This window comes from Barbus barbus (genome assembly GCF_936440315.1).
Source record: "Barbus barbus genome assembly, chromosome: 16".
NCBI classification, from domain to species: Eukaryota; Metazoa; Chordata; class Actinopteri; order Cypriniformes; family Cyprinidae; genus Barbus; species Barbus barbus.
Window position 1 is genome coordinate 15,537,983 of NC_136744.1, and position 13,931 is coordinate 15,551,913.

Consider the following 13,931-nt stretch of genomic DNA (forward strand, 5'->3'; position numbering starts at 1 on the left):
AAGAAACCGCATGCTGTCTCTAACCCACCCGTGACAACCTACTCATAATAACATACTCAAATACACTAGCATTCTGCACTTCAGGGTCATTTTGAACAAACAAACCCTATACATAATGCAAAACGTGTGCCAAGTTTGGCTGAAAAGGGAAGTTTTCCATCTAAACTCATTTAACACCCCATTTGGCCAATTGATACTACAGGACTGATGTACATATGTCACTGTAACACTTGTTGCATGAGAAACATGAAAATGTGCCCTTTGTAGATGTGCAATGATTTTTATCCAGAGTTCCAGTAATAGTGTTGACGTAGTTTTGAACCCCGAGGTACATGTTTTGTGAATTCTGTTTGTGAGCAGCATATCCAACATTCAGCACTGATAAATATACTGTATATACTCTGTGATTGAGGTGTTTTATCAGCAAAACCAGAATGTAATGCAATTCACACGTTAGATCACAGAACATCGTAGATGTTGTCCCAAAAATCTGGGCTTTTTTCTATTTTATATCCCTTAATATTTATGATCTTTATGACTCTTTTTTTTTTTTTAAAAGGCAGCAACATTAGTGACGCAGATGATGTATAATGCCACACAGACACCAAAACTGGAGGTGAAATGTGGTAAAACTACTATGCTTTACCAATCTTTTTTGCACTCGGAAGTTGTGGTCAAGATTCTCAAAAGTCTAATGATCCCAAATTAGATTTTAACATAACTAACTCCTTTGTCTGCCTTTCATTAATATCCATATCGTTTTGTCAATTAAATTATAATGAATATACAGTAGGAAAAGGCCCAATATACAGTAGTATACCAAAAATAATGTAAATATATAAATAACTTATTAGAAATAATATTTTTATTATGTGTAATTTAAACTGATTATCTAGGGGCGTTGATGTATTTGCAAATTAATAAAAAAAAAAATGAAGGAAATTACAAAAGACTTTAACTAGAATGTCTTTCTACCTGTAAGCGGGTGGATTTATGTGGTTGTTCACTGTTCCAGAATCTATCAAAAGATCAATTCTCCATGTTGCTATATTGCAACCGTAGTAATGACAGTACAGTTGCAGCCCATGGCATAATTCGTCCCTTCAAAGAACCGAAGCAGATTCATTTCCCTCAGGTAATATATTTTTTGTCAAACATCTCCCACTGTTATATTCATGACCACAGTAAGGGACAGACGTACTATTGTGAGTGAATTTGTCTCCGATTTACCAGACATGCTTCTTATTTACTGTGCCATCACCTGCTGTTTTTCTTTGTACTGAGTGAAACGCTGCATACTAACAAGGATGTTTACTACTGAACATCACTTAAAACATTCTTTTAAAGCTTCATAATCAGTCTATACAAATCTGTACAAAAAGCCTACTTTGTAATGTCAGCTGGAGTTATTCACAATATATATGCCATATTTTATACCTGCATCTCTTTTAAATCAAGACAAAAGCAATGTTGTATTATATAGGTGTTCTCATAAACATGATTTTTTTTTTTTTTTTGTGATGAATGTTGCAAACATTTGATTTCACTTCATTGTAATATTTTTGTACTTATCTACATAGTCAATATACTAACAAATACATTTCAGGCGATAACTGCCACCTATGCTTATCTTATATAAATGGCAACAGATGATTTTGAGATTGTATGTGTTTTTCAGATCATCGTTTGGGTTCAATCTGCACTTCAGTGGGAATTATTTAATTATTTTAATCAGGCAGACAGTCAACTGTAACGGCGTTAGAGAGGTGTTTGACCTTATCAAGGGTGACCTCAGGGTTTTGTAACTACAACATCTACTGTAGTGCAATATAACGTAGGAGATCGGACCGGGTGCTATGAACATCTCTGCCAAGAACATAATCTGTAAACCAGAAAATGGTCGGCATGACCAAGACTTTAATTAAAGCTCTTGCTGGTGCAGAACATTAGAATAAAACCCTTCCAATAAAGGCTTTTGCTCTGGCCGCTAACATTGTAGGATATACTTAAGGGCGAGCTTCGTGTGGCATGACAGCAGGTAAAAATAAACTGTCCTTTTAATAATAACACAGCTATGACAACTATGTAATCTCATTTACTGGACCAAATTCCTCAATATCTGGTCAATTTAACAAGAACCCAGTGTTGGACGTATCTATTTGATGTAATAATGCTTGGTGTTCCTTCAACTTGTCTTCTCACTGTGAATGTAGAAATGATTCCGCTGTATGTGAGAGTATCTGTGTTACGTGTAATGTTCACCCTCACTGTATGTCCAGTTATCAAACTGACCTGTGCTTCACCTCCCTGCCTCTATGTGAGTTTACACCAATTTGCACACTAATAAATGTTGTTTATACATACTTTTTCCCCTACAGTAATTGGTTGCAACGTTCATTGCGCTATTCCTAGAATCTCACAGACTTTTCCAGGTCACATTTTCCATTAAATATAAAAATGGATAAATATAGAAATACATTAATATTGTTGAAGTATTAATAAATAAATGTAATAATTTATTCATGAATTAATAATAATGTAAATAAATACTAAATAAAAAATTTAGTTACAGAATTAATACTATTAGAACCCTTATAACATTTTTCTTTGCATTGACATTTTCAGGACGTGTGCACATTCTGTCCCCAAATTCTCATATATATATATGATTAATTGTTGGTACCCTTGGTAAATATGATCAAAGGTGGCTGTGAAAATAAATGTGCATTGTTAATTCTTATTTTTTTTTTTTTTTAAATCTCAAAAATCTAAGCTTTCATTGGAGAATTAGAATTTAAAATGGGGGGAAATATCATTATGAAATAAGTTTTTTTCTCAAATACATGTTGGACATTATTACTGGTACCCCAAGAAATTCTTATGAGTAAAATATATATGAAATATATTCCCATTCATATTCACAATTTTGAGCACACCGGCGTGATTATGAACATGAAATTATCCCGCCATGGCTTCCTGTTTCACAGAAATATAAATAGTAGGGAAAACAAAACGAAGGTAAAATTCCAAATTAATCATCCATCACAATGAGAAAAACCAAAGAATATATTTCTGATGTGCAGCAGAAGATAATTGAGCTTCACAAATTAGTGAAGTGGCTCTAAGAAAAGAGCTAGAGCAGGGCAATGATTAAGAATTTCCAATCAACAGAAAATGTTATGAATCTGCCTGGAAGAGGACATGTGTCTGTGTCGTCCTAATGCACGTGAGAAGGAGAGTTTGAGTGGCCAAAGACTCTTCAAGGATCACAGCTGGAGAATTGCAGAAAAAGGTTGAGTTTCAGGGTCAGAAAAACTTTTTTAAAAATTAACCTACATCACCACATGTTGTTTGGGAGGGCTTCAAGAAAAATAAAAAAAAATCAAGAAAAAGAAAATGCTTTCACCAAAAAATAATCTCCAGCATATTCATTTGTCAGACATGACTGGAACTTCAAATGGGACTGGCTTCTATGGTCAGATGTAACTAAAATTTTCTACACCCTGTAGAAAATGAGTGAGGTGAACTGAAGAGAAGCACCATCATGTAGCTGTGAATCTAAAGGCTTTGGAGTGATTCTGGATGAAAGAATGGTCTCTGATCTCTCGGGTGTTCTCTAACCTCATCAGGGAAAACTATAGGAGAATAGGCATTATAGGAGAAAACTTCATTACTTCCATTTTTGTTATTCTGTCTGTCACTGTTCAAATAAACCTACCATTAAATTATAGACTGATCATTTCTTTGGCAGTGGGCAAACGTACAAAATCAGTAGGGGAATTTTTTCCCCCACTGTGGATATGTGGATATATATGTGGAGATATATATATATATATATATATACACATATACACATATACACACACACACATCAACATAACTTGGTAGTGTTTGTACTGCATTTAATTTACATTTTTCAAATAAACGATTTTTTTTAGACTTAGACTTTTTAAATATAATTCACCATGGGTTTATGAAAGTTCTAGTAGTAAACAATATTTTGATGCAAAAATATTTATTTAGTTTTACTGCACCATATGCGAAAACACTTAGGACACTAGATATGTATTATATATATGTATATGAATATTTTTTATTTAAGTTAATTACTTTCCGTCATTCAAGCCTTTGCAAGATCTATAAAACAATGAACAATTACAAGCGCTGTACAGTTGACCAAATCACTATAACTGCAACTGAATGTGTAAATGTACATGCATGGACATACATACTGTATATACACACACATATACACTATTACAACTGTTGACCCCATGCTGTTTCCTTTGCCATTTAATGCAACTACAAGATCTTCCTAAAACTGGCTTTCAAGGAAACCAAAGAGACAAAAAAGGTGGGGGTCACATGTCCTTCATTACTAAAAAAGAAACTGTCCTAGTCTGGAGTAGAATGTGTTTCCATGTTTCAGTCAAACAGTAAATGACTTTGGCACACTGTGCTATGTAAACATTACATCCAATTCAAAGATTAGCCATCATGTATTGCTCCGAATTTGGCTGGAGTTCTTTAAAAAGCCCATCTTTCAAAGCCCAAACTTCACATCATTTAATTGGCTTCTCCTTTTAAACTGGAGAAAGGTTGTGTATTTCACTATGGCAAAAGGGCAGTCCACAACTACCTCTGCTTTCCCATCCAGCAGATTCATCTGACTACAGGAACCTGTTGACGCTACAGAACATATACAACAAAATACAGGTAGGTGGACTGAATTTCTTCCTAAAGGCCACACAATCTCTGCCCAGACTCAAGACAGAGTTGTCCGCATGTTTCGGTTTCCGTCTTCATACTTACTGATGGAGAACTGTTATTTATGGGACAATACAGGGTGGTGCAGATGAACCCAACATATACAAGTCTAAGATAAACATAACACTTACTGCTGATACATGAGGAGAGCTGACCGAAAGCCAGTCGGAGTCATTTGGTCTGGATTCCCTAGCCTACAATAAGTTAGTGAGAACTGCTACAGCGTTATACATGAAATGCAGGTGGGTTAACTGATTTGTTTCACATATCACGGGCTTCTTTGTCTGTTGGATTTACAGCAACACTAGTTCTGTTAAAATCAACTGAAGTACCACAATAATTCACAAGGTTTGGGTGTGAAAAAGTATTTCAGGAGCATGAATAAATTGCTAATTAAAAGGCCAAACACAAACCGTGTTGCGTTTCTCTGTGATTTCAGATGCTTTTCTAATGCACACTTCTTCGAAAGCTGCTTAGAAACAGTCATACACAAAAAAACAACAACTAATTTTCCTTACAGTATCATGGATAACAAAAGGCAGTAACTTTTAACCATGAAAAGAAGGATGCTCAAGTAGTGATATAATGGGCCATGTTTGGCCACAGCTCCTGAGGATCAAGATCCAGGACTTTAAGGAGGCAGGAAAGAAGCTTTTCCAACAGCCATATTATGATGTCAAAGTCAGAAGAAATCATGGAAGATGAGGAGTAATACACATCCCATCTTTGCTCGAATCCCAAGAAAGCAGGAGCAAAGCTTCAGATCAGCCTCAGAGTTACCAGATCATTAACATGATTATTTGACGTAATACACTTGGCGAAGAAAAAAGGCTACATAGAATTAAGAAATAAATGATTAGTGTGAAAAATGTGGCTGAGAAACATGTTTGTGTTTGAAGACATGTTTTAGATACTGATTTGTTAGCAGCCAGTGCTACAGTATGTAAATCCAGCAGTCACGTTCTGTACAATGTCTCGGTTCTCCTTCAGAACACACCAGGGGCCCTTATGGGAAACGGGTTGAATCTTTACACATTGCACCTTTAACAGAAAACGACAGATTGACATTTAATAGAAACTAGAAAACAAGAAAAAAAAGAGTCTCTTGATTTTTTTCCCCCACTCTTTTTGAGTGCGCACCGCGAGCCGAAAAATACGAGGCTGCCGCTGTCCTCCACAAAGTGTGTCTGTGACGGTGCGCACACCAAATGAGTCCTCCCCTCGATCCCATGAGCCCACAAATTAAACCAAACCCAAACTAAAATCCAGTCCAATCACAGCGCAGGAAGGGAGCCTCCATGAAATGTCACTTACATTCAACAATATTGGTAACGTGACTAGAAAAGTAAAAGAACAATGGAGGTCCATTGTAAAAAAAAAAAAAAAAAAAAAAAAGGAGCTGGAATTGAAGAAAATGAGACACGAAAAGGCAAAATTACGAACAGACGAAAAACGGATCCTTTGCATTGGAAAACAAGAATAAAATGAAATCCCAAACATGGTTTCCATACAGTTTAGACACTTAAGATTCACTTTCCAAGAGCTGGACAACAGATGAAACAGTGAGGTATATAGTTAGATGGAAATAGTCATCATCTTGTTTGTTTTTTCATTGCCCCGTGGCCCTCGAGGACCACCAGACCGCACCGTGGCGGCCCTGAGTCTGTATCCGGGCAGCGATTATCTCTGAGGGGCGAGTGCGTGCCCAGCACGGGCTGTCCGAGGGCGAGATGGGGAGGGCCGGGATCGGCGTGTCAAGCTACGGCTGCAGATTGAGTGTGAACTTCCACTGCTGGGTGAGCGACGGGCTACACACTTCCACTGTCAGGCCACCATTCCGCGCACTCCGGCTGTCCAGGCACAGATTGCTGCCCACATGCCGAAGTTTGGAGTTGTTGTCGATCTGCTCCCATTTCTGCAATGGAAACATAATGATGTGATGTTGAAAATCGGAGCAGTGGCGCCTCCTCCAAACCCCTGCTTTGAGCACAGCATGCTCACCTGTCTGCTGTCGTTCTCCCTGCAGCCCTGCAGTTTGATCTGTGAGCCAGCGGTGCGATCCACCACCGTCAGGCAAAGGTCCATGTGTTTGACTGATTTGTCTTTAGTCAGGGCCCATTCCTGTTCATGAGAAGCATGGTAAGCAGAGTGCATTTGCCGAAAATACACCCACATAAATCTTTCAGACACCTTGAATATTTCTCATTAAATCACAGTTTATTTGCTATAGTTTAGAAAATGGTAATAAAATATGTCAAGAACTCAAGAGTTGAACTGTCAGAACAAATTCATCTCATGTCGGATAACTTTGATAGAAAGGTATGTAATGAAATAGGTTGAATAGCTGTCAGCTGTTAAATTTAAGTACACTTTAGGTCAGCCAATTACCAAGCAATGCTTAATTTGGTTCAGTCTGTGGTGTAAAAATGTTCATTAGCAATTTAAAAAAAAAACACTTCAGGAAAACATGGTCAGGTTTGAATAATTTTTGGTCCCAAATGTTTCATCAGTTTGACTGGTAGTCCACTGTATGAAGAATTTGTGGGTATAATGTGTCACAGTTTACTTTATTTTGCTATCCTCACTTACACACATGAACTATAGTGTCCTGCACCAACTAGTATAAAAATATCAAAAATTATATCTGGCGTCTGAATTCTTTTTGGTTTGACTGTACGTAAGTGTGATTAACCATTTAAATCCCTCAGACTCACACACAGTGATGATAAACACAGATAAAGTAATTCAGAAACAACCATGTGGCCCTAATTTATTTCACTCACCCTCCACAAGTGCACCGCTCATTTAAACTAACCCAAACTCACTGGCGAGTCCAAACCCCAGTGCTCTGCTGCCACACCTGACATAAGACTGTTTAGTACCTGAGATCGGATTGGTACCTGATTGCCCCCTGCGTTGTGGCACTCATACACCCCCACCACACCGTCAGCAAAGTGTCCCAGTGTGTCCAGACAGTTCTGACCCTGCTGTAGTGCTCCAAAGGCTATGTCCTGATGATCAGGGACCCTAAACAAGAAACGAGTTAGGTACCAATTACACAACCTTTTGAACTGCATTCACTTGTTGTCCACTTCAGTAAAGTTCAAGTAATTTAAATTTACCTGTCTAGACTAAAACTGCCGGCACATTTAAACATTACATGAAAACGTTAAAGACTCTGTTTACACTATCAATCATTGTGCCAAATTAAAGGTTTATGCACAGAAAACCATCTGATCAAAAAAGCTCACACACACAGTAATTAAACTTCACAGAGCACAGAATAGCAGGTGTAAATGCGGTCAAAGTAATCCAACAGCTATTTTTATTACACTCAGGCCAGACACTGACCGTAGCTCAGGATAGACGTTCTCCAGGTACCACTTAAATGGTTTGCAGCCCAACCTCTTCTTCATTTCCAGCCGGCTCTGAATGCTGCAAATAATGAGGGAAAGCCAGTCATGTGGAGTTCATTTGGAGGTCTAAATGTTTCAAAACGGAGAACTTCAACTAACCGAGTCTGAAATTAGTGGCTTTTCGTGGCCTTGGCAGTGAGCAATCTTCACGTTAAAGAAAACGAATGTCTTACTCTATTCCAAAATTTTCCTTAGCAATATTTGTAAATGAAGACAGATACACACTTACTTGCCATAGGGCACATTACGGGCTGAGGGCACAGCAGCGTAGTAGAAGTTCTTAAAATCATCCATCCAAACCTCTGCCGCTCGCCTTGTGTTCCTACAAAAAACAAACAAGCACATGAGAGTAAATTATACATTTTATATAGAGACACTGATGCTCTGCTAATGATCATAACATGTCCACTAAATTATTCCTGAATCTAACTTCAACACTAATGGACCTTCTGCAGCAAGTTAACTGGGTGCTTTATAATTATGACAGAATGTCACTTTAAATTTCAACTGCACTACCTCACAACAGCTCACTTACCACCAGCTGCAGTGCTGCATTCACCCACTGGGTGGAGTACACGAACCAGAATAATAAAGGGCTCATATGGTTTGAGCAATTGCAAAACCAAAGGTTAATAAGAATTGTGTTTTTTAGCTACTTTAACGTTGCTCACTCTGGGTATCCAGGAATATATGTAATATCTAGCAAGATTACAACAATCCTGACTACAGTTAAGTACCCTGAAATGGTGACAAAAATAGATTGCTCAAAGTTAACATACAAACCCGATTCCAAAAAAGTTGGGACACTGTACAAATTGTGAATAAAAACAGAATGCAATGATGTGGAAGTTTCAAATTTCGATATTTTATTCAGAATACAACATAGATGACATATCAAATGTTTAAACAGAGAAAATGTACCATTTTAAGGGAAAAATAAGTTTATTTTAAATTTCATGGCATCAACACATCTCAAAAAAGTTGGGACAAGGCCATGTTTACCACTGTGTGGCATCCCCTCTTCTTTTTATAACAGTCTGCAAACGTCTGGGGACTGAGGAGACAAGTTGCTCAAGTTTAGGAATAGGAATGTTGTCCCATTCTTGTCTAATACAGGCTTCTAGTTGCTCAACTGTCTTAGGTCTTCTTTGTCGCATCTTCCTCTTTATGATGCGCCAAATGTTTTCTATGGGTGAAAGATCTGGACTGCAGGCTGGCCATTTCAGTACCCGGATCCTCCTTCTACGCAGCCATGATGTTGTAATCGATGCAGTATGTGGTCTGGCATTGTCATGTTGGAAAATGCAAGGTCTTCCCTGAAAGAGACAACGTCTGGATGGGAGCATATGTTGTTCTAGAACTTGGATATACCTTTCAGCATTGATGGTGCCTTTCCAGATGTGTAAGCTGCCCATGCCACACGCACTCATGCAACCCCATACCATCAGAGATGCAGGCTTCTGAACTGAGCGCTGATAACAACTTGGGTTGTCCTTGTCCTCTTTAGTCCGGATGACATGGCGTCCCAATTTTCCAAAAAGAACTTCAAATTTTGATTCATCTGACCACAGAACAGTTTTCCACTTTGCCACAGTCCATTTTAAATAAGCCTTGGCCCAGAGAAAACGCCTTCTGGATCATGTTTAGATATGGCTTCTTTTTTGACCTATAGAGTTTTAGCCGGCAACGGCGAATGGCACGGTGGATTGTGTTCACCGACAATGTTTTCTGGAAGTATTCCTGAGCCCATGTTGTGATTTCCATTACAGTAGCATTGCTCTATGTGATGCAGTGCCGTCTAAGGGCCCGAAGATCACGGGCATCCAGTATGGTTTTCCGGCCTTGACCCTTACGCACAGAGATTGTTCCAGATTCTCTGAATCTTTGGATGATATTATGCACTGTAGATGATGATAACTTTTGATGATAGCAATTTTTCTCTGAGAAACTCCTTTCTGATATTGCTCCACTATTTTTCGCCGCAGCATTGGGGGAATTGGTGATCCTCTTGCCATCTTGACTTCTGAGAGACACTGCCACTCTGAGAGGCTCTTTTTATACCCAATCATGTTGACCTAATAAGTTGCAAATTGGACCTCCAGCTGTTCCTTATATGTACATTTAACTTTTCCGGCCTCTTATTGCTACCTGTCCCAACTTTTTTGGAATGTGTAGCTCTCATGAAATCCAAAATGAGTCAATATTTGGCATGACATTTCAAAATGTCTCACTTTCAACATTTGATATGTTATCTATATTCTATTGTGAATAAAATATAAGTTTATGAGATTTGTAAATTATTGCATTCCTTTTTTATTCGCAATTTGTACAGTGTCCCAACTTTTTTGGAATTGGGTTTGTACTATACATGTAATACAACACAATACAAGTTAGCAGCAATTATGTGTCACATGATTCTTCAGAAATTATTCTAATATGCTGATTCTGCTCAAGAAACAGTTTATTATAATCAATGTTGAAAACAGTTGTGCTACATAAGGTTTTTGTGCCAAACGTGAGAATAGAAAGTTCAAAAGAACTGCATTGACATGAAATTGAAATCTTTTGTAACAATGTAAGTGTTAAAAAGTGTTTACAGTAAATTGATCAATTTGATAATTTTTTTTTTTTTTTTATTACTAATCCCAAACTTTCAAATGACAACAAGATAAATCGATGTATACCTGGCAAAGACAGTGCCGCTGCCCCCTGGGAAAGTGTATGGATGCTGTTTCCTGAAGACGTGACCCACTCGACTGCAGGGAATGATCTCCAGACTGCCTCCGCACTGCCAGACCCGGAATGAGATCTCTGAGGATTAAGAAGACACACAAACAGCCAGATCATAATTGTACATTTCAAAATGAGGAAATAAGGAAAAGGGTCAAAACTCATAATTGCACCCGTTTTATATTCAAACAAACAAAAACAACAAAAAAAGCACTACTTTGTGAAACTTCTTGGTCTTTGCAAACTTCTTCAGAAACACAAGCAAAATGCAACTTTATTCCATGCTGATGGATCATTTCGGGAGCTGTTGTAGACTTTTCCACAAGAAGCCCAGCTGAGAAAACTGCTGTGTTTGTGGAATGAGTCAGGATTTTCTTTCAGAATCCATCATGCCACAGATATTATGACTAAACCTGAAAAACTCTACCTCATCGAGTCTTACACTGCAGTTTTCTATTCAAGTCTCGTTGCTAATAATATAAAAAAGCAATAGTTCTTCAGTGGTGACCTAAATTACCCCTTACATTTCTGGCTGAGTAAGGAATTCTCTCATATAATCTAATGATACAGAAGTACCATGATTTCATTTTCAGTATTCGTATACAAAGACGCCACATAGTATTTGAACACTTGTGTCACATTAATGAGACACAAATTTAGGAATTTCATTGCATTAAATTAAACCATGTGGCGGCTTTTGTAAACAAATAATGCTGACCTTTTTCAAACTTGAGACATTTTTGCATGTGAGGAACTGGTCCTAAAATCATTTTAGTGGATGTATAAATTCACACTGCCTTCTTTTTGGGGCCACTTTGAATAAGCAAATCTTCAATATAAACAATAAAAGGACACATTGGAAGACAGAGGATCCACTGTCTTTTCTGTCAGTCAGTTCCAGTCAGCTTGTTCCAGCACAACAGAAGAAATGCAGGGCATTTAGAGAAAAAGCATCCACTCACCAAGATTCTCACCGCCCCACACGTCCATCATCATGTCGTACTTGCCCAGCTCCTCAAAGTTGTTCTTGTCCATTACAAAGAGGCCACCAGCAATCATGGGAGTCCTAGACAACACAAGCAACAACTTTATACACTTCACAGAACTTACTTTCTATTAAATATATACATCAGTTATCTGATACACTGGCGATGCGTTTCAGTGGCCATTTGTGACTTAAACCTTTGTGCTCATTTCACTCTCCAATGCTGTGATAGAGCAATCTGATCACAGTCTCATAAACAAAGTCATTAAACAACACTGGAATCATTAAACAAGAATGAAGAGTGCAGTGTCATGAAGACTTTTACACAGAACATCCCATAAAGGCACCATGCTGTTTATTATCTTAATGTACTTTTAATGTAGTCTCTTCACAGTGATTGAGATTTCACATCACAGCAATGCACCCTCCATACAATTCCCCATTTCGGTTGCTTCACACCTTACTTTCTCTTTTCCACTTGCCTTTAGCTGTTAATGATTCGAGTCATTCCCTGGAGAACAGACCTTTTACAAACAAGCAAGCAAGCAAGCACATGGACTCCTAGGACAAATTTGTTTTGTTATTACAAGAACTTTATGGGATTCTTTTCCCATGTTGACAGCAGAATTAACATTTGGAGGCAGAGGCCTGTGCGCATTATTTTACCAATAATAATAATGCAGTGTTTGAGAGCATAGAAGTTGGACAAAGAAAATAACTAGCACTGCAGCCATTAAGTCTTGTTATTGTTAACTGAACCCAATATTTATTTTTGTCAATGAAATAAAAGCTCAAATAAATTACATTGACTATTAAATTAAAAACGTAAAAAAAACCTAAAAAAACTAAAATTAGAAATGTCAACTAAGTGAAATAAGGTTAAGATGAAGTACAAAAAATGCAAAAACTAAAACATTTAGCTTAATAAAAATACCAAAAGCACATAACTAAATTATTATAAACAAAACAGCCTAAATCTTCAAGAACGCAGTCTTAATAAATCAAAAACAAACTGCACTTCTATATCTGGAGTTTTGTTTCGAGAGAGTCTATACATTAAACAGCTGACACTGAATTAATTAGAGAACAGTGTGAGAAGAATAAAAAGTAGTCATCTGTCAATAGTACTTCAACTCACCGGTTCATGATCCAAAACATTTATAATGTGGATATTTAAGAAGAGAGACTTATTCTTACTTGATAGGAGCAATGGGGTTTCCCTGCCGTGCTCGTCTTTGTTCCAGGGTCATGTAGTCCCATTTAAAAACTAGATTCCAATCAAAACCTGGATAAAGATTAGACACATTACATTAGGTTCAATGCCCTGCTCAGCCATGTGTCAGGTAAGGGAATAAGGGAGCATATTACTGATTCTGATGAACTTGAAAAGACTGAGGGTTTGTTCAGAACAGCATTACTATCCTGCTACTTTGACAGTATGCAGCATCTATTCTGTGCACAGCATTCAAATGTTTTCATGTGACATTTCTTTTCATGAAAAACCAGTTTCAGTTTTATACCAGTAGGATAAACCATAGCTTGCCAAACAGCAAAAGAATAGTCTTAAAGTTTGAAGTAATCGTGGGGTTTAGGCTTTGACTCAGTGTATATGCGGTATCCTTAAAACCTTGCTGTTGGCATGTCTTATTTTACAAATGCCTCTTGTTTTCTGTCGGCTGTACACAAGAATCAACATAAAATGTGACACTTTGTAGCTTTAGATGGTGAAATAAATGCAAGAAAAAAGAAAATGATCACAATACAGTATTTAGATTTTGGTGGTAAACAGGTGGTTACATTTGGTGCGCTGAACATTTCATAAAATGGAATGGGAGAATTTCTTATGTAAACAGACACAAAATTTAAAATTGTTTTTGGTAACTGAAATAAAGCCGACAAATTAAATTATAAATATTACATGAAAAACTTCAAAATGCTGACTTGCCAATTAAGTGAAATAAGCTGAAGTACTAAAATGACAAAAACCAAAGCTAAATAAAAGTACTTGAAAACTAATAATTATAATAAAGTAC

General features: G+C 37.3%; 1 protein-coding gene across 1 annotated transcript in view; it reads right to left on the reverse strand.

The window, feature by feature from the left end:
• Positions 1-4,002: 4,002 nt before the first annotated feature.
• LOC306882737 (polypeptide N-acetylgalactosaminyltransferase 2) overlaps positions 4,003-13,931 on the reverse strand; it is a 78,290-nt gene continuing 68,361 nt past the window's right edge. Inside the window, exons 9-16 of the mRNA XM_079437589.1 lie at positions 13,096-13,183; positions 11,876-11,979; positions 10,868-10,994; positions 8,413-8,505; positions 8,119-8,202; positions 7,668-7,794; positions 6,769-6,888; positions 4,003-6,682 (exon numbers count right to left, since the gene is read on the reverse strand). Coding sequence (XP_079293715.1) covers positions 6,527-6,682; positions 6,769-6,888; positions 7,668-7,794; positions 8,119-8,202; positions 8,413-8,505; positions 10,868-10,994; positions 11,876-11,979; positions 13,096-13,183 — 899 coding nt within the window. The 3' untranslated portion in view covers positions 4,003-6,526. The remainder of the gene's footprint in view (positions 6,683-6,768; positions 6,889-7,667; positions 7,795-8,118; positions 8,203-8,412; positions 8,506-10,867; positions 10,995-11,875; positions 11,980-13,095; positions 13,184-13,931) is intronic.